A 27,076-nucleotide genomic window follows, 5' to 3' on the forward strand; every position below is an offset into this window, starting at 1 on the left:
TTGAGTGCTAGCCTACAGGATGTAAACCACTTACAGACATCGAGAAACGTAAGTCTTAGTTTAGTGTCTGTTGAATGCAAACGCTCCTGCTGGTTTAGCAGGGTTCTTTTATATTCATTTTCTACCTCTTTGTGGAAAATAGGGGTGACCCTGTTCGACTGCTTTCCCCTCCCAAGACGCCACACGGTGTTGACTCCAGTGCACTATTGTCCCCCTGCCTAAGAAGACCATAGGAACAAGAGTGCAAGCTCCTCTGTTGCCCACCAGCACATGGTGCCTTCTTTACTGCTCCCCACCAGTGTTCCCCCTCACCTGGGGGCAGCTCACTGAGGAGTACCCCTGCTGGTTACTGGACTACTGGGAGTAAAGGTGATATATGCGCCAACGGAGGCCACTGCTGCCGCGTAGACTCTGCCACCCACCCACCTTGACATGAGGCTAATGTTAGCATGGCAATATTTTCCTCCGGCAGCCACGGCATTATTTTTACATAGGCTAGCTTGCCTTTCGTTCTTCGTGGGCAGGGACACCAGGGAGTGCCCAATCGCGCGCTACTGCCCAAATCCCTGCTAGTCAAGGAGTCCTTTTCTCGACTTGTCATTAGCGGGCACATGGCAGCCGACATCCAGTCATGGCGTGTTTTATACATCTCACTGTCCTCTTGTCGGGCAGACGAACCATAGGACACAGGAATTCCTGCTGAGTCTTGCTGCTGTGCTTCTGGAAAAGGACCACTCTCCCTGGAATTGGATAGTACCAGCCCTTGCCTGTCTTTTCTCCTAAAGGTCCCCACACTTTAGCCTCTTATCCAGAATTCTCTGCAGTAGGTGCCATTAGACTAGCAGACATAGGTAACTGAGCAGTAGCTAAGTGTATAAACTTGTCATTATCAGCCCTCTTTTCATAAGGTATATCGTTGACACTCCCTCTTACTGCAAGGTCAGACCCCCCCTCTGGAGACCCTTACTGCCAGGCAACCAACCCCGTTTATTATGACTGCTCTAAATTCAGTGGACAATTTCCATGTAGTCGACCTACCTTCATTACAAGAATCTCATCGGTCACCCCCAGCGTTGCCCGTGCCGGGCACTTTAGGTACCGAACCGCACTAATGTCACTCAGTCCATGATGGACATCTTGGTTCACCTTGCTGACCTACCACCTCTGGTCTCTCCATCCACTACTTGCTTATGTGGTAGGACCTAAAAGCCTCTGCATGGCAGACATTTACCTCTCCTCTGTTTCACCCCCAGGTAGGTACAATCTGCATATTCACCGCCTCCCAGAGAGGCCTTGTCAGAAGGGGAGCTTTCTGAATCTGAGCTAGATGAGGAACAATCCTCAAAGTTGTCATCTACAGTGGACAGTGTCATTAAGGTGGTTTGTGACACCTTACAGGTGATGGACACTGCCTTCATCTGAAACCGTTTCCTTCTGTCGACTTAAGCAGCTGCAGAAGGTTTTTCCTTCTCACTCGCTTTCGAGGAGGTGGTCTCTAAGGAGTGGAAACACCCTGACAAGTTTCTCATACCAGCTCGTTGGATGTTATGTATCACTTTCCTGAAGATGTCTCTTCAAAATAGTCCAAATTTCCAGCAGTGGACCCCTCTATCTCCCATCTGGCCAAGACTACTACTGGTGGATGCAGAATCGTTCCGTGACACGCTGGATCAGTGTATTGAGTCATTTTCCAGGTCTTCCTTTGAGGCTACTGGCTCTCTTTTGCCTTATTTTTGCTAATGCTTGGTTAAACAGGGCTTCTACTGAATAGGACTGGCAACTTTGTCACAGTATCCTCTCAGGAGATCCTCAGGAACTCACACCAACTGTTTAAAGCAATAAAGTATCTGTACGAAGCACCTTCTGATATCGCCTGCTGTCACGTGCTTCGGCTTCCATCGCTGCCAAACAGCTTGGCTGAAATGCTGGTGCACAGACACCGCATCCAAAAGATTCACAACAGCTTTACCCTTTTTAGGCTCCCGTCTTTTGGGGTCCTGTTTGACAAGATTCTCATAAGCCACAACTGGAAAGAGCTCTCGCCTACTCCAGAACAAAATGTAGTCAATAAATGAGTTGGTTATTTGTGAAAAACTAGCATTTTTCTAAATTTGAATGTATCTGCTTATAAGATAGTAACTATTGTGCGTGGTATTCCTAATCTATTTAACTTTTCCCAAATGTCTATTTTACGTTGGCATAGTTTTTTGAACATCTTATTTTTCTGGGAGGTTACAAGGCTTATAAGTTTAGCAGCAATTTCTCAAATTTTCAAGAAAATGTAAACGTGTTTTTATATGGTTCAGTTCTGAAGTGGCTTTGATGGGCTTATATTTTGGGAAACTCCCATGAATCACCCCATTTTAAAAACTGCACCCCTCATAGTATTCAAAACGGCATTTAGAAAGTTTCTTAACCCTTTAGGCGTTTCACAGGAATTGAAGCGAAGTGGAGATGAAATTTCCAAATTTCATTTTTTGTTGCAGAAATTCTATTTGAATCCAGTTTTTCTGTAACATATAAGGTTTTACCAGAGAAACGCAACTCAATATTTACTGGCCAGATTCTGCAGTTTTTAGAAATATCCCAGACGCTGCCATAGTATGCTAATGGACTGAAACACAGGCTTCAGAAGCAAATGAGCACTTAGTGGATTTTGGGGCCTTCTTTTTATTATATTTTAGGCACTATGTCCGGTTAGAAGAGGTCTTGTGATGCCAAAACAAAGGAAACTTCTCAAAAAAGACCCAATTTTGGAAACTGCACCCCACAAGGAATTCATCTAGGGGTGTAGTGAGCATTTTGACCCCACAGGTGTTCCATAGATTTTATTAGAATTGAGCAGTGAAAATGAAAAATATATTTTTTTTTCTTTTCCACGAAGACGTAGCTTTAGTTCAATATGTTTCATTTTCTCATCAAATAAAGGAGAAAAAGCACCCCAACATTTGTAAAGCAACTTCTTAAGAGTAGGGAAATACCCCATATGTCATCGTAAACTGCTGTTTGGATACACAGCAGGACTCAGATGGGAAGGGACACCTGGCACCATGTTGCATTTACAGAGCCCATGAGGTACCACTACAGTAAAAACTCTGAAGCGTGACTCCATTTGGTAAACTACATCCCTTGGGGAATTAATCTAGGGGTGTAGTGAACATTTTGACCCCACAGGTTTTTACTGAATTTATTAGAATTCGGATGTGAAAATGAAAAAATTTCAGCTTATAATGTGGGGGCATATGTAAGCTGGGCGGAGTACATCAGGGTATATGTAAACTGTGAGGCGTACACCAGGTTATATGTAAGCTGGGCCAAGTGCATCAGGGCATAATATGATGTAGTAATGGGGTGAATGAATAATAAAATCCATGGATTGGTGTGGTACGCTTTGAAATATTTTTATGCACAGGCTGGGTGTTTAGGGTATTATACAAAATATCTGCGCTCCAGTATTGCCTAATCTTTGATTTTTTTTCACTAGCCCTATAACGAGCATAAGGCCCTAAAGCTTCCTCATCTCCGCTGCATCTATGGGATCCACCTGTGGGGTACTTAGTGAAAAACTACTGGACCTAAAAAATTAGTCTGGGCCGTCATTTTGCATCATTGCGTTTTGAGAGTCATAACGTGTTCTTGATGGAGCTGTGTGAGGGCTTTATTGTGGAACGAGCTGTAATTTTTATTGGTCCCATTTTGGTGTACATGCGACTTTTTTTTCTTTTCTTATTTATTCAGTTTTTTGGGAGATGAGGAAACCAAAAAACAGCAATTCTAGCACTGTTTTTCGTTCTTTAGGCCCAGTGCACACAGTTTTTTGCCGCAGTATTTCCTGCAAAAAAACAGGCGAAATTTACTCCCATTGATTTTAATCGGAGGTGGAGGTGTTTTTTACCGCGAGCAAATAACTGCTTGCGGGAAAAAGCGACATGCCCTATCTTGAGGCGTTTTCCGCAGCACAAACCCCATTGAAATCCATGGGAGACGGAAATAAACATGTTTTTTGGCACTTTTTTTTTAACGCGTTTTTTGGTAAAAACGCTCGCGGTTATCTTTCTGCTGAAGAAATAGCTGGGGAAAAAAAAAAAAAAAGCCTCAAATGCGTTTGGTGCAAAACCCTGATTTTTCCAGGCAGAATTTTCTGCCTGCAAAAAAACCTGTGTGAACTTCCCCTTACAGTGCTCATCGTGCAGTATAAACATGTTAACCCCTGACTGGCCTATTTTAAACCTTAATGTCAACGCTATTTTTTTAATTTTTCCATCGTCGCATTCCAAGAGCTATAACTTTTTTTATTTTTGCGTTGACATAGCTGTATAAGGTCTTGTTTTTTGCGGGACAAGTTGTATTTTTTAATAGCACCATTTTAGGGTACATATAATTTATTGATTAACTTTTTTAATAACTTTTTTTTTTGAGGGGGAAAAGAAAAAAAACTGACTTTTTGCTTCCCAAATCTACGCCGTTTACCGTGTGGCATAAATGACACTAACTTTATTCAGCGTTTTTTTACGATTGCAACGACACCAAATTTGTATAGTTTTTTTTTTCCACTACATTTACACAGCAAAAACACATTTTTTTTTTGTGCAAAATTATTTGATTTTGTCTCCATATTTGAAGAGCTATAGCTTTTTTATTTTTCTGCCGATGCAGCTGTATGAGGGCTTTTTTTTTTGCGGGACTACTTGTAGTTTTTATTTGTAATGGCTGTATAGTTTGGGTCGTTACGGACGCGGCGATACCAAATATGTGTAACTTTTTACATGATTTCGCCTTTTTTTTTTTATAATAAAGCATTTTGTATGGGGGTTATTCATTTAATTTGCTTGGAACTTATTAAGATGTTTCTGTTTTAACAGATGATGATGGCAATAATCAGTGGCCTGAAGCGTTAAAGTTCTTATTTGACTCCGTGAACTCTCAGGACGTTGGACTGCGTGAATCTGCCCTGCATATTTTCTGGTATGGTATCTTTTGCCGAATTTTAAACTCTTTTTTTTTTTTTTTTTAAATATTGGCGTATTGTTGCATAACTGAAGAAAGTGGGGAAAAGGAAAGAAGGACCAGAGTGTGTGGTCATGTACCAAAACAATAAATTTTACTTTTATTAAAATATAACCTACGTTAAAATGGTCTCTTTTAGTACCAGCGTACCACAGAGTAGGTGTGAATGACCCTTGATTCAGTCCCTTCTAACTGGACTAAATAGACCAGTAATATAGATTGGTTAATCTGCGCACTTACAAATGTGTAAATACCTAATCCATCATGTGCAAAAGGATCAGTGGCCAAAGTAAGTTTTCAGCTTGTCTTCTGATTGGTCTAGTGCAGGTAAGTGTAGCGTAAGGAGCGCTCCCCTTAACCAAGTTTGAATATCAGCAGCGGGGTGGCGGTGCTGATAATAGACGTGGCTCTGTAATCTTGAGGTGAGAAGTTAATCACTCCCAGCTATGAAGTGAGAAAACATAAAGTGCCGCCTCGCTCTACCCCTCTCTGCTGTAGTTACGTGAGGCAGAGTAGAGAGGCAGTCGGGCACTTACTAAAGGCTGGTTGTAAAATAATGTTTGTGCTGCACTTTATTATAACTTTTGTAGTGGGAGATATAAAGAACTAGAAACCAGATGTGAGCCGGCATTTCCGGATTCTTGTGGTGGGGACTGCCGTTCTATCGGCCAATAAATTGGTCAGGGGGTAATTGACAGACTGTATTAGGAGCCAGTCAAAAAAATAAATATTCCTCAAATCACAAGAAATCCAGTGTATGAACATTACATTAAATACTTTTATTACTTTATTTGTAAATGCCAACAAAGATGACAAATATTGATGTTCTAGAAATAAAACATTTAATCTCTATCTGTTTATATCAATACAGTGAGCAGAGGCTATATTTACGAGCTACTTTAACGTCAAAATTGTCAAAATAATGATTTTATTGCCGTTAGTATATGATACAGTATTCTATTTAGATCATACAGGTTTGGTACTTTACTGATGTTAATATTATAGGAATAGGGAAAGGAAAATTAAATCTTTATTGATTTACATGAAAACTGTGGGCGTAGGCTATGTTTACGAAGTACTTGAACTTCAAAATGTCCAAAATAGTGGTTTGCATTGCTGTTAGTATATGACGCAATATTTTATTTAGGTGATACTAATAAAGGCGTATTATTATAGAGGCGTACGACATAGCCCAATTGGATCTGCATTTCATTTGTAAATTTCTTATGTAGAGCATTGGTGAGATTATCACATATGCAAGTGAAGAATATTTTGGAGTATGCACGCCTCCAAGAGGCTCACTGATACTTCAGAATCCGACCCTAAGGCTGGATTCACATGAGCGTGGCGTTTTTGCGCACACAAAAAACACTTACCATCTCTGTGTGGCAGCAGCATATGATGCGCGGCTGCGTGCTTTTCGCGCAGCCGCCATCATTATGACACTCCATTTGGATGTTTGTAAACAGAAAAGCACGTGGTGCTTTTCTGTTTTCATTCATCCTTTTGACAGCTAATTCGCGAATCACGCTGTTCGCACGGAAGTGCTTCCGTGCGACATGCGTGGTTTTCACGCACCCATTGACTTCAATGGGTGCGTGATTCACGCAAAACGCCCAAAGAACGGACATGACTGCACGGCCCCATAGACTAATATAGGTCCGTGCAACGCGCGTGCAAATCACGCGCGTTGCACGGACCTTTTTCCCGTTCGTCTGAATAAAGCCTAAAGGAAACATCCAAAATTAAAGTTCTCATTTAATCCATAAGAGTTGTCGGATTTTATCTGGAAGATTCATTGACTCTCTCCCTTCTCAGGAGGGCCTGATCTAAATTACCTCTCCTTATTTGTTGCATGAAATAGTTCTGTTTTGGTAACATTTTATCTACATTGAACTTCTGCGTGAAGAAAATAGTCCTTTAAACTGGTACTTTGCCTGGTGATTTAATTACTGTATGGCAGGTAAAAGGTATGTGCTTGTTTGTCATGGAAAATACTTTTTTAGGCCTCATGCACACGAACTTAAAAACGCCTGTAATTACGGGCCCATAGACAACAATTTTTGCATTTATTTATTTTTCCACTTTTTTTTTCCACTTATTAAATTTTTTTATTTTTTTTTAAACTTTTACTAGTCCCACTAGGGGACTTCACTGCTTCTGTATTGCAGTGTATTATGCCTGTCCGTGTACAATGGACAGGCATCTGCTAGGTCATGCCAGAGGCATTTACTACAGGCAGACCTGGGGGCCTTTATTAGGCCCCCGGCTGCCATCGGAGATACAGACACTCGGCGATCTAATCGCCGTGTGTCAGTGGGATGAGGGAGCTCCCTCTCTCCAAAACAACTCAGATGTGGTGCTCACTATTGAGCGCCACATCTGAGGGGTTGAACGGGTGAGATCGATACTGATCTCAATCTCACCCTTTTGAGCAGGGATGCCCCCAGCCCTCCGCTACCTCTGGTAGCTGAGAGCAGGGAGATTTAACGGCTCTCTGCTCTGTTTCTTTATTCCGATGCAGCGCCGTAAAAAGGCTATTGAGTCGGAATAAAGCCAGTTAGTGGCCGCCGTAAAAACACTATGGGGCGGTCACTAACTGGTTAATAGCAACTTTCATTGTTTACTCCCAGGGGCTAAAACTCTTTTCATGGTAATATGATAAACACACAGGTGCATGGCTCGTTGCAAGACTTAGTTCTGATATACATACTGTAAGCAGTCCTACACCTGTGAGTCGATCACATGACAAGAACAGATTTTTACCCACTGGAAGTAAATCCTCTTGAATGACTGCAAGCAGAGATCTTGAAAAATAAACAAACGGATACATAAAGTGTATAGCTTTTCATTATACAAAAACATTTATTTGCTGAAAACAGAACCATTTAAAGAGGTACGGTCACCTCTACTGACATATCTGTTTTAGTAAATGTATTCCCCATAAAATAACAATTCTGTATCAGATTTTCTTTCAACTGCATTGTTGTTTCTCTGTAATTCCTCCTAGAAATGCATAAATAAATTAACTGGGTGTTACCATTCCCCTCTTAAGGGGTATGTCCTTATGCAGTCTCACAAAACTGACTCAATGTTCAATCAGTGCTGACAAGGACACCACTAGCTGGTAACACTCGGTTGTCAATTTATTCATACGTTTCTAGGAGGAATTACAGAGGAATAAAAATGCAGAGTTGAAAGAAAATCTGATACAGAATTGTTCTACAAAAATTGGTTCTAGAATTGTTTCATGTGGAATTTAATTACTAAAACAGACATGTCGGGAGTGGTAAAAGGTCCTCTCTAATGCGCTCTTGGTTACTTGCCATATTAACCATTCATCATCGTAAGATCAATCAGCAGCAGCTAAGCTAACCTGTATGTAGCAAAGGGTAAAAACCTACAAATAAGAAAAAAACCAATGTAGATTTCTTGTTTATATCATTGGGGATCACCACACCATGGGTATAGGCCCTTGCCACTTGGAGACTGACACTAGGTAGGAAAGTCTTCGCTCTGTCCAGATACGCCATATCCTTCGTACAAACACTGGGAATGCTTTTAGCCTAGTGTCCGTAGGAGGCAGAAATGACCTGATAACCAGGTCGGCTATTTTTCTTCTATAACTGCAGGGGTGTGTTGTCAGCCTGGTCACCAGCCTAGTTAACCCCCCCTGCGGGTGCTTGGAAATCTGGCAGTTTTCTGCACTGGTTTCCCTCACCGCCGGTCACCTAACCTTACTTTGCATCCGTGGACTGAGTGCTAGTAACGCCATTATATTATATGTTCGAGGTTACTGAAGATGTGACCCTGCGCAGCCCTGGAGGATGAGTATGTCAATCTGAACCAAGGGGTTCACTCTATTGTATCTATGTTTAGATGCCACCAATACTTTATGGAACTATTCTCTTGTGTGATTCTGTTGACATTCCCTATCGAAGTGTATCCCCAGATATGGTGCACTGCCCCTATAAAAAAATCCCCCCCCCCCCAAGAGGGCAGCTGCTGCACATCTCCTTGGGGCATTTGTTCCCTGTACAGGGGTATGCCTGAGGGGACACTGTTGCCATTTCTTCAATGCCCATGCACCAGCTAATTTGATTTCCATATAGCGTTCTATGTGGCTGAATTCTTGGGCGGCTATTCAGACTTCCAAAAAAGTAATCGTTGACCATCCCTTTGGTGATGGTAGACTTTTTGAGAAGCTTCTGCACGAGATTATTTCTTAGGGTACCGGCAGTAAGAGCTGTCTTCTGCGTCAAAACTGGCCCCATTCTCTGCATCCTCCTTTCCATTCCCAGAGGTTTCGATCCTCTCCTACTCCTCTTGGAGGTTCTTCTTTTCTCACAAGACAAGGGGACTCGTTGCTTCACCGAGCCCAGACGCCCTTCTTTCAAACCCAGACCACCTGGGCAACAGTGCCCTAAGATCCAGTTCTACTCTGCCCAGAAATCTTCAGCCTGAAAGTGTCTCCCAACTCGTGTTGGCTTTTCGAGTGGCTAGACTACTGCTTTCCTTTCAGGAGACATGGCTTGCTCATGTAGGTGACACCTGGGTTTGACAGGTTACAAAGTAGAGTTCCCTAACCCCAGGAAGGTGTTTTATTTTATTTATATATTTTTTTTTATACTATAATGTGGGCTGCACTCATGATCGCGCTTCTGCTTTTTCTATGGCTGTTTGTTTCTACTCCTACAAAGAGTAATCGTCCGAGTATCTCAAGAGGAAAGTTTTCAGGGGTTCTACTCAAATCTCTTCACTGTACCAAAAAAAAGCATGGATCAGTCCATCCAATTTTGGAGCTAAAGTTAAGCCGCTTCATTTGGGTTCTGAGGTTTCGCATGGAATCCCTGCGGTCAGTGGTTACATCCCTGGAACCAGGAGAGTTCCTCTTGTCCATCGACATTCAAAATTCTTATCTCCACATCCCTATTGCTAGGACTTATCTCAACGCTTCCTATATTTCGCAATCGGTTCTCTACATTTCCAATTTATCGCCCTCCCCTTTGGGCTCACCACGGCTCCACAGGTATTTGCCAAGGTCCTGGTGACCCATGGAGCATATCTGCCTGGTTATTCTCATTGTGCATATCTAACCGGAATGGCCTCTTAAGGGGGTTTTACACAGGATGATTATCGGGTAGACGAGCGTTTAATATAACGCTCGTTGACGGTAATTGCCCTGTCTAAACGGGAACGACCAGCAGACGAAAGAGCAAACACTCAATCATCTGCTGGTCGTATAGTTTTAAAAAAAGTTAAATATTGTCGTTGCGGCAGCATATCTCCCCGCGTAAACAGGGAGACTCGTTGCTGACATGATGAAAATGGATGGGGACGAGCGATTGGAGTAAAGACCGCTCGTCCCAATAGCTCCGTGTGACAGGAGCAAGCGAATTCCGATCTCAATCGGCGCTCGCTGCCATGGCCGCTTATCGGCCGGTGTAAAAGGGCATTTAGTGAAGGCTCCGTCCAGATAGGACAATTTTCAGTCTCCATATCACTTTGGACATGTTGGAAAGGTCTGAATGGATCACGGAGGAGAAATCTTCCCTGGTCCCTTTTTAGAACATAGTTGCCGGGACTCTAGTTCAGAATCCAGTCTGCAAGGTGCTATCTCCAGGAGGACAATCAAGATCCTTCGGGCAGCATGGTGTCAACCTTCGAAGCAGTTCCATATGTGCAATTCCACTACCGGCCCATACAGGGTACTAACCCTTCGCGACGGATAAAGTGTATGCTCCTGCCCACTCAGATTCGTCAGAAGTTGGGTTGGCGGTAAACCTCGACCTCCATCACACTGGGGCAGTCTTTTCTTTCCCCCACCGTGGCTTGTAACCTCAATGGATGCCAGTTTGTCCGGATGGCATTGCGTTTCAGGGCACTAGGTCGACGAGTTATTGCAGACCAATCTTCTGGAAATGAGGGCAGACTTCCTGGCCCTCTCCCATTGGACTTCTACAGGATCACCCTGTCAGGATCCAGACTGACAACTCCACAGCAGTTGCCTATCTGAACCACCACGGAGTCACCAGTGGTCGATCGGCTATGTGGGATAGTGTATTGTGCCAGGACTGGCAGCGATCCACATGCCAGGAGTGAACAACTCAGTGGTTTCTTCACCCAGACGTATTCCATCACCTTTGCGAGAAGTGGGGCATCCCAGACGTGGATCTCTTAGCAACTCGTCTCCAGCACAAGTTTCTAATCTACGTGGCCTGGGCAAGGGGTCTCAGGCAGTTGACGACCTGGTCACTCTGAGGGATAAGTTCTCCCTCCTGTATGTCTCCCCTCCCGCTCTTGCCCAGAGTGCTCAAGAGTCTTTTCGATGCTCCAATTCTCTTTTTATTGTTCCTGATGGGCCATGCAAGTGATTGATTGGCAGTACCTAAGGTCACAATTGCACGTTGGATCTGGCTTGGGCTTTTTGAAAGCCTATGGTTCCAAGGGTAAAGTTCCTCCCCTTCAGGTTACTGCCGTTCTACAAAGGCCTCCTAAGCGGTCAGGCTTCAGTTGCACAGGTCTGCAAGTGCCTAATATTCAGTGCACACCTTCACCTGATTCTTTTTTTTATTTTTTTTGGTCTTTGATGCCAGTCTTGGTCGCAAGGTACTGCAGGCACCTTATGCGGTTCGCATGGCTGTGCTTTTTTCCTTTAATTTTTTTCCCACCCTCTGAGTCTGCTTTAGGATGTCCCATGCTGCTGTGTCCCCTAATGATATAAATGAGAAAATATAATTTTTGTACTCACCGTAAAATCTTTCTCTATTTGTATTCATCGGTGGACACGGAACTCGCCTTCGTTTGGGTTTGTCCTAGGCCAGGTACCGGTTTTTCTGGCTGGCTCTTTTTTCGAAACGGACGATGGACATTTTGTATCTAGTCTTCTCCTACTGCTTCTGTACAACCTTATTTAACCAGTGTCAGTGAGAATGGTATAGCCTTCCTGGGCGGAGCCAAGACTTCTACCTAGTGTCAGCCACCTAGTGGCAAGGGTATATACACATGGAGTTGTCACCCAATGGATACAGTGAGAAATAGATTTCATGTGAGTACAAAAATCCTATCAGAGAATTTTCTGCTTAGCCAATATTCATGAAAGGTGGACCTAAACTGATTCATTAAGTATCGAATATAATAGTCCATTCATTTAAACTGTTAACATGCAAACACCAGTAACAAGGTTATGCTTATACATGTTTACTGGTATTTAATATAAAGCAGATATTTTTATTCCTACTCAAATAGTTATGTAACCTTGGCTATGTTTTCTCTAGGAACTTCCCTGGTATTTTTGGAAATCAGCAGCAGCACTACCTAGAAGTAATCAAACGAATGCTTGTGCAGTGCATGCAAGATCAGAATAATCCCGGGGTAAATATTCTCACATCTACTACTTTACGCAGTTGTTAAAAGTTCATACAAGTATAGCGCTAGCAGAACTATAGTGGATCCTTTTATACAAGGTCTATTTCTTTCTATCTGTTTAGTTGAGAAATAAGTATCAATTGCATTGCTATTTTATACCATTATCCATTGCTCTGAATGCAGCCAGCGAAGTAAATGATGGGTTTCTTCATTCTTGTTTTTATTAGTATTTTTAGTATAGACTAGATGGGAAAGTGTATTTACATGTATACATGCATCTAATAGCAACAACAGCAAAAAGGATAAATTCTTGTATTTACATTGGCAAATGCTTTTGGAGAATTATTCAAAATAGAAGCGAGGGGGTATGTTTACCGATATGAGTCAGTCTCCCTTTGTAAATTGTAAATCTTAAAACAAGCTGGAATGACCTTTTACGAAGGAAGAGCATACCGTTATGCAAATGACTTGATACATTGTGACAACTTCTGACCGCATACTAGACTATTTTCTTTATGCTACTTTAGGTGCACCTATATTTTGATCCCAAAAAATGGTGCTAGTCTACAACATATTTGCTTCAACCTTTGCAAGTTGTTTTGCACAGCCAATTGCATCTAGTCCAAATCTGTCATACATGTCGCCAGAATAGTTGTACTAAGAGCAACGCATATTAAAGGAGTTTTCCCATCCGGGACATTTATGGCATATCCACAAGATATGCCATAAATGTCAGATGTGGGTCCCACCTATCTGTAGAACAGGGCCCCCTAATCCCCCGTTCTACCTCCCTGTGCTCTGGGTGACTTGTGTGATTCCCAACCATGAAGAAGAAAACAGCATAGCTCGCTGAGCTACGCTGTTTCTGTAAGTCTCATAGTAGTGAATGGCCGTTACGGAAACAGCGTAGCATGCGAGCTACGCGGTTTCTTCAGCTACCATTCAGTTCTATGGGACTTAAGGAAACAGCGTAGCCCTACAATAGTCTTTTTGGTGTTCATTGGGACGGTATATATTGATATACTCCAAAAAAGTCAGAGGAACGTCCTGTTTTTCATGACAACCGTGCTCGTTGAGGGTCTTTTGTGGTGGCGCCGACCCTCTACAGTAGACTGAGGAGAGAGATCTCCTCCCAACGTCTGCTCTTTGCGGTGCAGCAACGCGAAAAGTGTTAGGAAGGTGGCATAGTTGGAGCTTTCAAGAATAGTGCAGTTTTCATGGGCAAACGCAGGATTTTTAAAGGATGGTTTCCAAATGCAGTCTTTGTAAGTTATTTTCACCACGCTCCCGCTACCCCCTGGATTTTACGCTATGATTATTGGTCTGCTTGTATCCACCAGCCAAGCCCTTTATATTACGAGCTCTAATATAAAGAGCTAGGCTAGTGGATATGTGCTGACCACTACTTGTAACGTAAAAACCAGCATAGATAGTGCCACACTCAGTGCCCCCTTTAGATAGTTCCCCACATTGGCCCCTGCGTATAGTGCCAGAGTTGCCTCCCTGTCGATAGTGCCACACTCGCCTGTCCCGTTCCAGCGCCATCCTCCAGCAATGTAGGCCAGGTTTCTTCTGACCGTGGCTGCTCCAGTGAAACGAAACGACGCAGGCGTCGCTATGACATAATCGAGCCACCTGCGTTACTGGTAAAGCATTGAACGGGGCTTTACAAGTGATTTTTTTCTTTCTCATAGATTAGATTAAACTATTCCGTTTAAACAAACCGAATCGTGAGGTGCACACATTGCGAATTAATGTAATTAATTTGACGAATCGACCATAACTAGGTATGTGTGATTTTGGTGATCTTTGGTGTAATACATTTCTGTACACAGTGAATTGCAAAAATACTTTTAACCCCTCAGTGACCAGCCTATTTTAGGCCTTAGTGACCAAGCTATTTTTCTATTGTCGCGTTCCAAGAGCTATAATTTTTTTTATTTTTGCATCGACATAGCTGCATAAGGACTTTTTTTTTGCGGAGTTGTATTTTTTTTAATAGCACCATTTTGGGGTACATAAAATGTATTTAACTTTTATTAACTTTTTTTTGGGCGGAATATATATATATAAAAAATATAATATATAATATATAATATAATATAAAAAAGCCCAGCATCTTCGCCACTTTTTTTTTTTCTTAATTTCTTGTCTTTAATTTAAGCCGTTTACAGTGTGGTATAAATAACATAACTTTATTCAGCGGGTCGTTACAATTGCGACGATACCAAATGTGTATAGTTTTCTACTACTTTTACACAGTAAAAACACTTTTTTTTTCAATTGTTTTTGTCTCTCCATATATGAAGAGCCATCACTTTTTTATTTTCCCGCAAATACAGCTGTTTGAGGGCTTTTTTTTTTTTTTTTTGCAGGACGACCTGTAGGGTTTATCGGTACCATTTTGGAGTACATGCGACTTTCTGATCACTTTTTCTCACTTTTTTTTTTTTTTTAAGGCAGGATTCACAGAAAACAGCAATTCTGGCATTTTATTATTTTTTACAGCGTTCACTGTGCGGGTTAAATGTAATAGCTTTATAGTCGGGGTAGTTAGGGACGTGGCGATGCCAAATGTGTATCTTTTCTTTTTTTTAAATTGTATTTATTTTTTCATAATCAAGCATTTTGTAAGGGGAAAAAGTTTTTTTTTTTTATATTTCATTTATTTATCAACATTATTACTTTTTTTTTTTTTACTAGTTCCACTAGGAGACTTCACTATGCGATCGTCCGATCGCTTTTATAATACACTGAAACTACTTCTGTATTGCAGTGTATTACTGCATGGCCTAGCAGGCATCCACTACAGGCAGACCCCCATAGGAGAATCTGGCACCCTACGATCTCATAGCAGGGTGCCAGTGGGGTAAGAGAGAGCGCTCCCGCCCTCTCTCCAAAACCACTTAGATGCAGCGCTCGCTATTGTGAGACATTTCTAAGTGGTTAAGCGAGCGGATTTCGATCTGCCCGCTCGAGCAGCGATGCCCCAAGTTCTCAAATGTGAAAACAGGGAGTTTTAACTGCTCTTGGCAACGCAGATTTATTCTGAAGCAGCTCCGTGAAAAGGCGTATTCATCAGAATAAAGCCTGTTAGTGGCTGCCGTGACAAGGCGTATTGGCGGTCACTAGCGGGTTAACAGTGCAATCTATAACATTTCACCCATGTTTTGCGTTTTTTTTTTTTTTTTAAGGATGTATTCACATGTGGCAGATTTCTTGCAGAAATTTCTTTGTTTGAGAATCCTTTATACATTTTAATGGGGTTGTTAATATAGCATGTGCATGTATTTTTGCAAACCCTATTCAGATGAATGTTAGTCGGTCGCGTGAACTTTTCATTAGATCCTTGTAATTCTGCTAATGGAGTCCTGATGACGACGTGCATTTTTTGCATTTGTTAAACTAGTATTTCTCATTTGCAGATCAGAACACTGTCTGCTAGAGCTGCTGGTGCATTTGTTCTGGCCAATGAGCACCATGTCCCATTACTGAAGCACTTTGCTGATTTATTGCCTGGTGTCCTGCAGGTAAGACATCACTAAGCTTTGAACTGCTTAAAAAAGACACTTACTTATGTATATTTTATTTTGACCTGTAAACATTTTTTTAAATATATTTTACAGTTCTCAAATATTTTTTATTGAAATATGTATTCTTTTTATGTATCACATTTATTTTAGTCGGTAAATGAATCCTGTTATCAGAATGATGACTCCGTCCTGAAGTCTCTGGTGGAAATAGCAGATACGGTTCCGAAATATTTGAGGCCTCATCTGGAAGCAACATTGCAGTTAAGCTTGAAGGTAGAACTGGACCCCAGGAACACATTCATTTATGAAAACCTTGAACAATCCTTAAACATTAAATATATTTTCCATGTAGTTATGTGCAGATACCAGCTTGAGCAACATGCAGAGACAATTGGCACTTGAGGTTATTGTCACCCTTTCTGAGACAGCAGCCGCTATGTTGAGGAAACATACAAGTATTGTTGCCCAAGCTAGTAAGTAATCATTTGCCATCTGTTATTGAGTCGTATCTGCTGGATTGTGATTACAAAACCATATCCTTTTTTGTTTAAACCAGTACCACAGATGTTGGCAATGATGGTAGATTTGGAAGATGATGAAGACTGGTCAAATGCTGATGAATTGGAAGATGATGATTTTGACAGGTATACTTATATGCATTTAGCATTAGACAACTTTAGAATGGTTACCAATTACTTTTGTGTATTCTGAAATTATCTGTGAGTACTCCAAAATCACTTGGAGAGAAAACTAATAGAATTTGGCGCTGTTCAGATCTGTGTCCTGGTTTTCCGTTTATAATGGAAGCCACACCGCTCTGTCGAATCCATCGTACAATGGATACTAATGGAGCCTGTTGGACGCTATTGACATATAGTGGGGAAGGTACGGGATCCATTGTGGTGTCCATAATTTTGACAGAGTAGTGCTCCATATAGTTTATTCTTTCGTCAAATCTGACGGACTTTACAATAAAGGCTCCAAATGGAACCTCTGACACATTTATCTGAGTCTTACTACCTTTCTTGTTTAATAGCAAAGAAACACAATACACATGATGCTGATGGGTAAAGAACACTAAAATTTGGTTGGTTACTGCTATTGTCTTGCAGAAGTAGAGTATTGGGTTTGAATGTTACCAGGGGAAATATCTACATGGAGTTGGTTTTCCTCTAAAAAATTAATTGAGACCACCCTCCGCTTTGAACAGGTATTTTTTCTAATAAATGATTAATCGTCCAACAATACAAAGATTGATTCCTAAATTGTAAAAAAAAACTTCCATCCAGTTAGTCTGCTCATCATTTTACTTGTCATGGCATTCGTTTACACTCGAGCTTCTATTCCTATTGTAACTTGTTGCATGATGATACCATATTCAGACCATTTTGGAGCACAGTTCTTTGGTCACCAAGCATACAGGGTATATCAAAACAATTCCTACTCTTGACTCTCTTCTTTGAAAGTCTATCGGGTATAGGTTTCACACACCTTTTCTTATTTGTAAACATTCCATTGGAGCTAGAAATGCAAACTTATTTCCATTACTGTCACTAAAAGGAGCAATCTGATAGAAAGTGGCTATAATATATGGCAAACATTCAACATTCATTTTTTTGATGGAATCAATAGCGCAGTCGACTGCGCTATTGATTCCATCAAAAAAACAAACCTTACGGAACGGAGACAAACGGAAATCATTAGCAATGGAAGCATTACCATTGAAATCAATGGTAATGCAAACACAAGCTATTGTTTCAGTTTACCTTTCTATTGATGGGTTCCTCGATGGAAAGCTCAGACGGATCCCATCAACGGAAAGCGAACGCTGATGTGAACAGGTCCTAAGATTCAAGATCTCTGGCACACTGCTTTAAGCTGCTCTCAGATAGGGCAGCATAAGCCTGGTGACACACAAGTAAAAAGCTGCAAAAACATATTTTCCTGGAAAAAAATAAAATCTTTTTTTCGTTGATTTAGCAATGCTGTGGCAGGTGAAAGTGCCTTGGACAGAATGGCCTGTGGCTTAGGTGGAAAGATTGTTCTTCCTATGATTAAGGAGCACATCATGCAGATGCTACAAAACCGTAAGTGATTAACTACATAACATTTAATTGTACATATTTAGCATATTAACTCCTTAACGACCGACGTATAGTGTTTTTACGTCAGCAGTTCAGAGTAGTTCTTCGGAAGTGTTGGCTTTTCACGTCGGCACTTCAGAAGAACTTTTCTGTCATCGTGCGGGGATCACCTGCAGACGGGCTGTTGGTAACAGCCTCTGGCTTCAGGGCAACTATCGGAGACCACTAGCAGTGGTCTACAATCGTGTTTAACCCCTCAGATGCGGCGCTCAATAGCAAGCGCCACATCTGAGTGGTTTGGGAGGGATGGGGCCGCATCGGAGTGGTTTTCCCTGTCATCGGGTAATCTGCTTCTGAAGCCAAGGCTGTTAGCAACAGCCTTGGCTTCAGAGTGATGATCGGAGACCAATAACAGTGGTCTCCGTTCATGTGATCACTGTGAGAACTATTCACAGTGATCACAAAATGAAAAACGAAGTGTTTCTCTCTCTCTCCCTCTCCCCACACTTGTTACCTTGTATGAGAAGAGACAGAGAGAATTTTACTGTGTCACCAAAGACACAAAAAATCGAATATATAAACTTTATACAAACTTCAATTGTATAACTAGGCTAGGCTTATCCTTAGGGCACGTTCACACGTGGCAGAGTTTTTCCGCTGCAAATGTTGGTGCACATTTGGGGCAATTACGCAACGAATCTGCACCAACATTTGCATATTTGACAGGTAATTCAGACGTTGCAGAAAAGACAGCAGTCTTCAGTTTTTGCATCGCAAAGGCTGAAATACGCAGTGAAATTTTGCTTCTTCTCCGCAACAGACAGTGCATGCTGCGGACTGAAAGTTTCGCACCGCAGCTGAGTTTTCCGCAACGTCTGAACTAACTTTCTTAAAAATGGATAGAAACAAATGTAAAAACGGTCACTGGAGAATTCCACTGCGGACAGTCCGCAGCTGAATTCCACATCAATTCCGCCACGTCTGAACATGCCCTAAGGCCTCATGCACACGACCGTGTTCGGTCCGTGATATACGGTCCGCATGTCGGCCGCTTGTCCCGGACCGTACAAAGTACAGGGAGCCGGGCTCCTAGCATCATACTTATCTATGACGCTAGGTGTCACTGCCTATCCACGTAACTACTGTCACACACTAAAACATGATTACAGTACGGGACAGTAGTTCCGCGGACAGGCAGTGACCCCTATCGTCATAGATAAGTGTGATGCTAGGAGCCCGACTCCCTGCACTGTGTTCGGTCCGGGACATGCAGCCGACATGCGGACCGTATATCACGGACCGAACACGGTCGTGTGCATGGGGCCTTAGGGTTAGTCTAGGGTTATTCTAGGTTCTATTCTAGAGCTATTCTAGAGCTAGTCTAGGGTTAGCCTAGGTTTAGTCTAGGGTTAGCCTAGGGTTTTTGTGTAGCGTACGTGTGTGATGTCTCTATTTTTTTTTTTTTTTTTTGTGCAAAGAAAAAAGTTAAAAAAAATATATGGGGGAAAAAAAGTTTTATAGTCTACATGTTTGTTCGACATCAGTTTTTTGTGACGTCCGTGTATTTTTGTTTGTGAAAAAAAAAAAGTAAAGAAAAAATAATAAAATTTGTCTGCGTGTGCGTCTGGTTACAGTCTTTGTTGTACGTGTGTGTAATTACAATGGCCAATTAAAGGTTCACGGTGGAAGAGGCATACGCCATGTTAATTTCTGACTGATGTAAGCGATAGAGAAACCACGTCCAAGGTAGAAATGTTGTGTGCCAGTGATAGCGACGACAATGATACGCTTTTTGCAAATGCAAGTGTCGCTGCAGAGTCCACACGCACAGGGCATGTCGCAGAAGTACCTCAAAATACGGCCCATTCTATTCCCCCAGAATATATTGAGTGGGTACCCACAGAGTCATTTTCCCCTAATATCCCAGAATTTATTGCCACACCAGGGACAAATATTAATGTGGAAAATTTTACAGCCCTCGATTTTTTTGATTTTTTTTAAAGAGGCTCTGTCACCAGAGTTTGCAACCCCTATCTCCTATTGCAGCAGATCGGCGCTGCAATGGTGATAAGAGTAACGTGTTTTTTTTTTGAAAAAAAACGAGCATTTTTGGCCAAGTTATGACCATTTTTATATTTATGTAAATGAGGCTTTCTAAAGTACAACTGGGCGTGTTTAACGTTAAAGTACAACTGGGCGTGTATTGTGTTCGTTACATCGGGGCGTTTTTACTTCTTTTACTAGCTGGGCGTTGTGTATAGAAGTATCATCCACTTCTCTACACAACGCCCAGCTTCTGGCAGTGCACAGACACAGCGTGTTCTCGAGAGATCGCGCTGTGACGTCACTCACTTCCTGCCCCAGGTCCTGCATCATGTCGGACCAGCGAGGACACATCGGCACCAGAGGCTACATTTGATTCTGCAGCAGCATCAGCGTTTGCAGGTAAGTCGATGTAGCTACTTACCTGCAAACGCCGATGCTGCAGAATCAACTGTAGCCTCTGGTGCCGGCTCGTCTGACACGATGCAGGACCTGTGAATGGCGACACAGCGTGATCTCTGGAGAACACGGCTGTGTCTGCACTGCCAGAAGCTGGGCGTTGTGAAGAGAAGTGGATGATACTTCTATACACAACGCCCAGCTAGTAAAAGAAGTAAAAACGCCCCGATGTACGCACATAATACACGCCCAGTTGTACTTTAGAAAGCCTCATTTACATAAATATAAAAATGCTCGTTTTTAAAAATAAAAAAAAAAACGTTACTCATCTCCATTGCAGCGCCGATCTGCTGCAATAGGAGGGGTTGCAAAATCTGGTGACAGAGCCTCTTTAAATATTCATTACAGATGAACTATTGGAGCTGGTTGTTAACCAAACCAATCTGTATGCTCGCCAATTCTTTGCTGAAAAGCCAACGTCCTCCTATGCAAAGCAGTGGCACCCCACAAATACTGGCGAACGTAAAAAAAAAATTTGTGGCTTAGTGGAAAAGCCCTCAATCCGGTCATATTGGGCAACAAGCCCTACACATGCCGCACCTGTTTTTCCAGCCGTTATGACCAGAAGCCGATATGAAGTGCTAATGCGCTACCTTCATCTTAAGGACAGTCACCAGGCCCCCACCCCCCCCCCCCCCCCCCCCCCCCCCCCGTAGTGATCCAGGCCATGACCGCCTGTATAAAATAAAACCCCTGAGAAAAATTTTGGAGGTGTCATTTATGCCGGTGTACAACCCCGAAAAAAAACCTAACGGTGGATGAATCGCTGATGAGTTACAGAGGCAGGCTCTCATTCCGCCAGTACATCCCCTCAAAGAGAGCAAAATATGGGGTTAAAATCTACAAGCTCTGTGAGAGCGGTACAGGCTACACATCTGCCTTTAGAATCTATGAAGGCAAAGACCGCGATATTACCCACATTATTAACTCCTTTACTTTCACACTGTTTTTGTAGGGAGAACCAAAAGGGAGGGTTGCTTATTGGATAAAGTTTCACTGTAAAAACGCAGCAATACTGTATTTTCTGGAAAAAACTATTTATTTCGTTTCGCCTATTAAAAATACTCACTATACCCCTAGATGAATATTAGCAGGACATTTATACAAAATGACCTGCAGTACCACGGCAAATATAGCGTGGTTCCTTAAAATCAGCTCTGGCGTAAAAAGGCCTCCAAAAGCCAAAATGGACTCCTATGTTATGCCCTATAACGGGTCCATATAATAGGTTAGACACGGGAGAAATAGCAGAATGTGAAAAGATGTCACTTTTACCAGTATGTCATATGGTGTTTCGAAATGGCTTAACCAAAGTGCCACTTTTGTAAAAAAAATAAAAAAAATGCAATTCACACTTTTTACAGAATTTGTCCAAACTTGGGGCAAAAAAATGTAAAGGGTTAAAACAGAAATTGAACCGCTAGAAATAGAATTTGGGGTGTCTAGTTTGTAGAACACTGTTTTTTTACCATTATTTATTGGACTTCAAGTCCATGACCCATACATTAATACCATGGTGTAAAAAACGAAATTAAGACATTTTAGTGCGCAATTGAAAAAAGTGGCACTTGTGTTTTATACTATATTTCTGGTCCAAAAAAATAAACTACACCTCCAAGACAGGTGTCCTTATGATCAGGATAAATGAAAATATATATTTCAGTACATTTGTATGATACAATTACTTTTATTTTCAAACTTTTAATTTTAAATGATGAAAAATCAAAATTTTTCTTTTTTTTTTTCTCTTTCCACGGCTATAAAAAAAACTAACAAATGTTACCTATACATATATACCACAAAAATGAAGCACTACATGTCCCAAGAAAACAGTGCAAAATTCACATCGATGCATTAAAAAAAAAAAAAGTTCTATTTTGTTACATCTGTGAATAGCAAAACTGCGAAAATTGCTCTGGTCACAGGTTTAAAACCCCTTCGGTATTAAGGGGTTAAGCTACAATGGCTGTGTATAGTGTTACTGTGAAAAGACAAAACCACCAGCGATATCCCTGAGATTAACTGCAGCATTAAGATGTTCTTTTCTGTCAAGGGATTATACATTTTGTTTGGCTATTTCTTATCTGAAAACTGACACAACCAGTATGGTTGCCATTCAGCTTCCACAGCGGTTGCAACCCAGCTTTCCTAATGTTCTGAACGCAACTCTGTTTAGTTGTAGTCCTATAGCAGCTGAACATGTATCTCGGATGGCCACTATAATTTGTTAGAAGTCTGACAAAGCTTGGTATATAAGGAGCTTTCCGAACGTACACGATAAGCCTAGGGCACAAACATGATGTGAAGTTGGTTCGAAATCCAATATAAACCGAGATGTATAGTGCAAAATGTTAAACAAACGTAAAAAAAAACATACTTCTGGCGGATTAAATATTTCGCCCTTCTCCCACGTGTAAAAATGTATGGCATCCGTCACATGTATACGTTAAATGTATACATCTGGAATCTTCACATCATTGTCCATATATGAACTGCAAGGTCTGTAACGTCCCTGTTCCAGAGTCCTTGGGTAGAGCATCGGAGTAGCTCTGCCCACGGACATTGGCCCTGGGGAAGCTCCATATATGGATAGGTGTGTTAGGACATTTCCCTAGGGCCTTGAACCCTGGTATTGTACCTCTGGACATCGCTGTCTATATATGGACCGTGACGTCAGGGACTTCTTCAGAGCTGGATTCCCTGGCCAGAACCCTTCCGATGCTCCAGCAATGTAAAATCTGTATGGACGGGACGGTAGGAGCTTACCCGGGCACAGCACTTCAGATAGCGCTCTGTCTGGGAAGTTTGGACAACGTATTTCTCTGTGTGCCTGTACAGTGAGTAATCATTTACCTTGCAGCCTCCTGTCAGGTTTACGCCGGGAGTCCTAACGTTGTCCTCCTCACGTTCACCTCCACTGAAAGGCAAAATTGGCATGTGCACAGGCCTTTAACGCAATTCAAGAAAATCTGTACCTCTCTAACTTAAAGAGACTCTGTCACCACATTATAAGCGGCCTATATTGTACGTGATGTGATCGGCGCTGTAATGTAGATTACAGCAGTATTTTTATTTAGAAAAACTATCATTTTTGACGGAGTTATGACCTATATTAGCTTTATGCTAATGAGTTTCTCAATGGACAACTGGGTGTGTTTTACTATATGATCAAGTGGGCGTTGTACAGAGTGTATGACGCTGACCAATCAGCGTCATACACTTCTCTCCATTAATTTACACTGCAGATAGCGATATAGCTATATCGCTATTTGCAGTCACATAAACACACTATAACGCTACTCAAGTGTCATGACAATGAATATACATTCCCTCCAGCCAGGACGTGACGTGTATTCATTCTCCTGACCACTTATGTAGCGTCTGTGTGATTTACAGCACAGCAGACGTAGTCTCGCGAGATTAAGCTGTAAACGGTCATTCACAGCGAGATATCGCTGTGCTGTAAATCACGCAGACGCTACAGAAATGGTCAGGAGAATGAATACACGTCATGTCCTGACTGGAGGTAATGTATATTCATTGTCATGACATATGAGTAGCGTTATAGTGAGTTTATCTGACTGCAAATAGCGATATAGCTATATCGCTATCTGCAGTGTAAATTAATGTAAAGAAGTGTATGACGCTGATTGGTCAGCGTCATACACTCCTCTGTACAACGCCTACTTGGCCAAAAAGTAAAACGCCCAGTTGTTCATTAAGAAACTCATTAGCATAAAGCTAATATAGGTCATAACTCCGTCAAAAATTATCGTTTTTCAAAATAAAAAACACTGCTGTAATCTACATTACAGCGCCGATCACATCATGTACACGATAGAGGCTCTGTCACCACATTATAAGTGCCCTAAGAGATTTCTTTACAACCGAATGGCCTCGCTCACTGTGCAGACAAAGTATTTAGCCCAAACCCAGCCCCCTCCACCTAAACTTCCTGGCTATCTTGCACTAGTATCGGGGAGGAGAAAGCAAAGGGGGGGGGGGCACAGCTGCGGAGAACACTAGTGGCCTTTACGGTTTCTTTTTTTTATTTACGTTTTGAAATTGTGATCTAAAACGAAACAGGAGGAGATTGTGTTTTTTTTTTTTATTCATGTTTTGGCTTCCTTTTAAAGTACTGCTTTTCTTTTTTTCTTGTACTGCAGCTGACTGGAAGTACAGACATGCTGGTCTTATGGCATTATCGGCCATTGGGGAAGGTTGTCACCAGCAGATGGAGGGTATCCTTAATGAGATGGTCAACTTTGTGTTGCTCTTTCTTCAAGACCCGGTAAAAATGCTATCAATGCTTTCACAAAAAGAAATTTGCCCCTTTAGAAAATATTCTTTTATTAATGTTAACACCATTTTATTAGAGATTCCCTTTTTCGTTTGAAATTTGTCCACTTTGCTTAGCTTAACCCCTTCCCGACATTTGTCGTAAGTATATGTCATGGAAAGCCAGTGCTTCTCGCAAATTGTCGTATACTTAGGAACAAATGGATGGCACCGGCTCAGAAGCTGTCTGCCATCATCCCTACATGTCCGCTGTATCTTACAGCTGACATCCTGCAGTAATGTCAGAGACCGAAGTTAGCTTCGATCCCCGCCATTAATCCCTTAAATGCAGCGGTCAAAAGCGATCCCTGCATTTAAGGTGTCTGAAGCTCATTGGCACCGCAGCAAGGAAATTGCCGGGGTCCCGGTGACTGCAATGTCAACCGGAAGCCTAATAGTGGCCTCCCGGTTTGCCGGGTACGGATGCCTAGTACGGAGGTGGGGCCTAAAAGGCTTCCGTAGAAGTCGGCAAGATGGCGCCGGCTCAGGAAATGAGCCGGCGGTAGATGTCAGCTGTGTGTTGCAGCTGACATCCACCTGTAGCGGCAGGAACCGGAGCCAGCTCAGATTCCTGCCATTAACCCCTTAGATGCAGTGATCTAAAGCGATCGCTGCATATTAGTGGTTGGCAGCAGATCGCAGGGCTTGCCAACTGCCGCTATGGCAACAGGCCTAATAATGGCCTCCTGTTCTGCCGTTACGGAAGCCAATTAGGCCCCGCCCTGAAGTGGAAGCATTATCGGCTTGCTATACATTGCACTACATAGGTAGTGCAATGTATTAGAAAAAAAACTGACTGTTGGACCTTCAAGACCCCTAGTGGGACTTAAAAAAAATGTTGAAAAAATATATAAAAAGTTTCAAGTAATAAAATAAAACATTGCCCTTTTTCCCTTATCAAGTCCTTCATTATTAAAAAAAATAAAATAAACCATACATTTTTGGTATCACTGTAACTGCCTGAACTATAAAAATATTATTTATTCCACGCGGTGAACGGAGTTAAAACAAAACATAAAAAACAATGCCAGAATTCGTTTTTTGGTCCCTTTACCCTACAAAAAGTGATCAAAAAATCGCATGTATCCAAAAGTGGTACTTATAAAAACTATAGCTCGTCTCACCAAAAAACAAGCCCTCCTACAGCTTCGTAGACTAAAAAAATTTAAGTTCTGGTTCTCACAACATGGCGACAGAAAAAAATACATTATTTTTACACAAGTAATGTTATTGTGCAAGAAGTTGTAAAACTTAAGTGCTATAAATTTGGTATCGCCGGAATCGTACTGACCCGCAGAATAAACTTAGAGAACCTTTCACCTGCCCATATATGTGCAGCATGTAATAGGCAGGGTTTCACAAACAGTCTCATTTTTAAAAAAAAATTCCTATCCTACTCCGTTATTTACATATCGGTGCCGTTATATTTGGCGCCCGATATGTAATTAAGCCCCTGAACTGTCAATGGAGCGTTTCTATCTAACTAAATGGCAAGGGGGCGTGATCTACTCGCTCTGACACTGTCCAATTCGCTACGGACAGTGTCAGGGCAGCCTGCGCTGTGTTCCCTCCCGCGAGAACACACAGACTGAGAGAGTGCTCTCTGCAGAACCACCAGTCTGTGTGTGTTCTCGTGGGAGGGAACACAGCGCAGGCCGCCCTGACACTGTCCGTAGCTGTTTGGACAGTGTCAGAGCGAAGACATCATGCCCCTTTTCTATTTGGTTAGATAGAAACGCCCCATTGACAGTTCAGGGACTTATTTACATATTGGGCACCAATACGTAAATAACGGAGGAAGATAGGAAAAAAATGTAACGCAAAACAGTTTGTGAAACCCTGCCTATTACATGCTGCACGTGTATGGGCAGGTGAAAGGTTCTCTTTAAGATGTCATTTATAACGCAGGGTGAACACTGTATAAAAAAAAAAAAAACTATGCCAGAATTGCGGTTTTTGGTCACTTTGCCTCCCAAAAAAATAGGATAAAAAGTGAGGAAAAGGTCACATGTACCCCAAAATGGTACCAATAAAAACTGCAGCTCGTCCTGCAAAAAAAACTGCCCTCATACTACGTCTGACAAAATAAAATTAGTTAAGGCTCCAATAAGTCAGGAAAGAAAAATATGCAGTTGTGCAGGCTCGAGGGGAACATTACTCCTGTTTTAAGCGGCAATTTATCAAGGCCCTAAAATTAGGGAACCAGGAAGGGGGAGGATTCAAATATCTGCTGGAAGCAAGGGT

At 41.9% G+C, this 27,076-nt stretch overlaps 1 protein-coding gene across 1 annotated transcript in view; it reads left to right on the top strand.

Annotated features, from left to right (window-relative positions):
- The window catches only part of IPO5 (importin 5), a 105,000-nt gene that overhangs the window by 21,449 nt on the left and 56,475 nt on the right, over positions 1-27,076 (top strand). Inside the window, exons 4-11 of the mRNA XM_075852407.1 lie at positions 4,863-4,965; positions 12,285-12,381; positions 15,801-15,905; positions 16,059-16,181; positions 16,261-16,381; positions 16,465-16,552; positions 17,889-17,995; positions 24,661-24,785. Of these exons, the coding sequence (XP_075708522.1) occupies positions 4,863-4,965; positions 12,285-12,381; positions 15,801-15,905; positions 16,059-16,181; positions 16,261-16,381; positions 16,465-16,552; positions 17,889-17,995; positions 24,661-24,785 (869 nt within the window). The remainder of the gene's footprint in view (positions 1-4,862; positions 4,966-12,284; positions 12,382-15,800; positions 15,906-16,058; positions 16,182-16,260; positions 16,382-16,464; positions 16,553-17,888; positions 17,996-24,660; positions 24,786-27,076) is intronic.

This window comes from Rhinoderma darwinii, chromosome 2 (genome assembly GCF_050947455.1).
Source record: "Rhinoderma darwinii isolate aRhiDar2 chromosome 2, aRhiDar2.hap1, whole genome shotgun sequence".
Taxonomy (NCBI): Eukaryota; Metazoa; Chordata; class Amphibia; order Anura; family Rhinodermatidae; genus Rhinoderma; species Rhinoderma darwinii.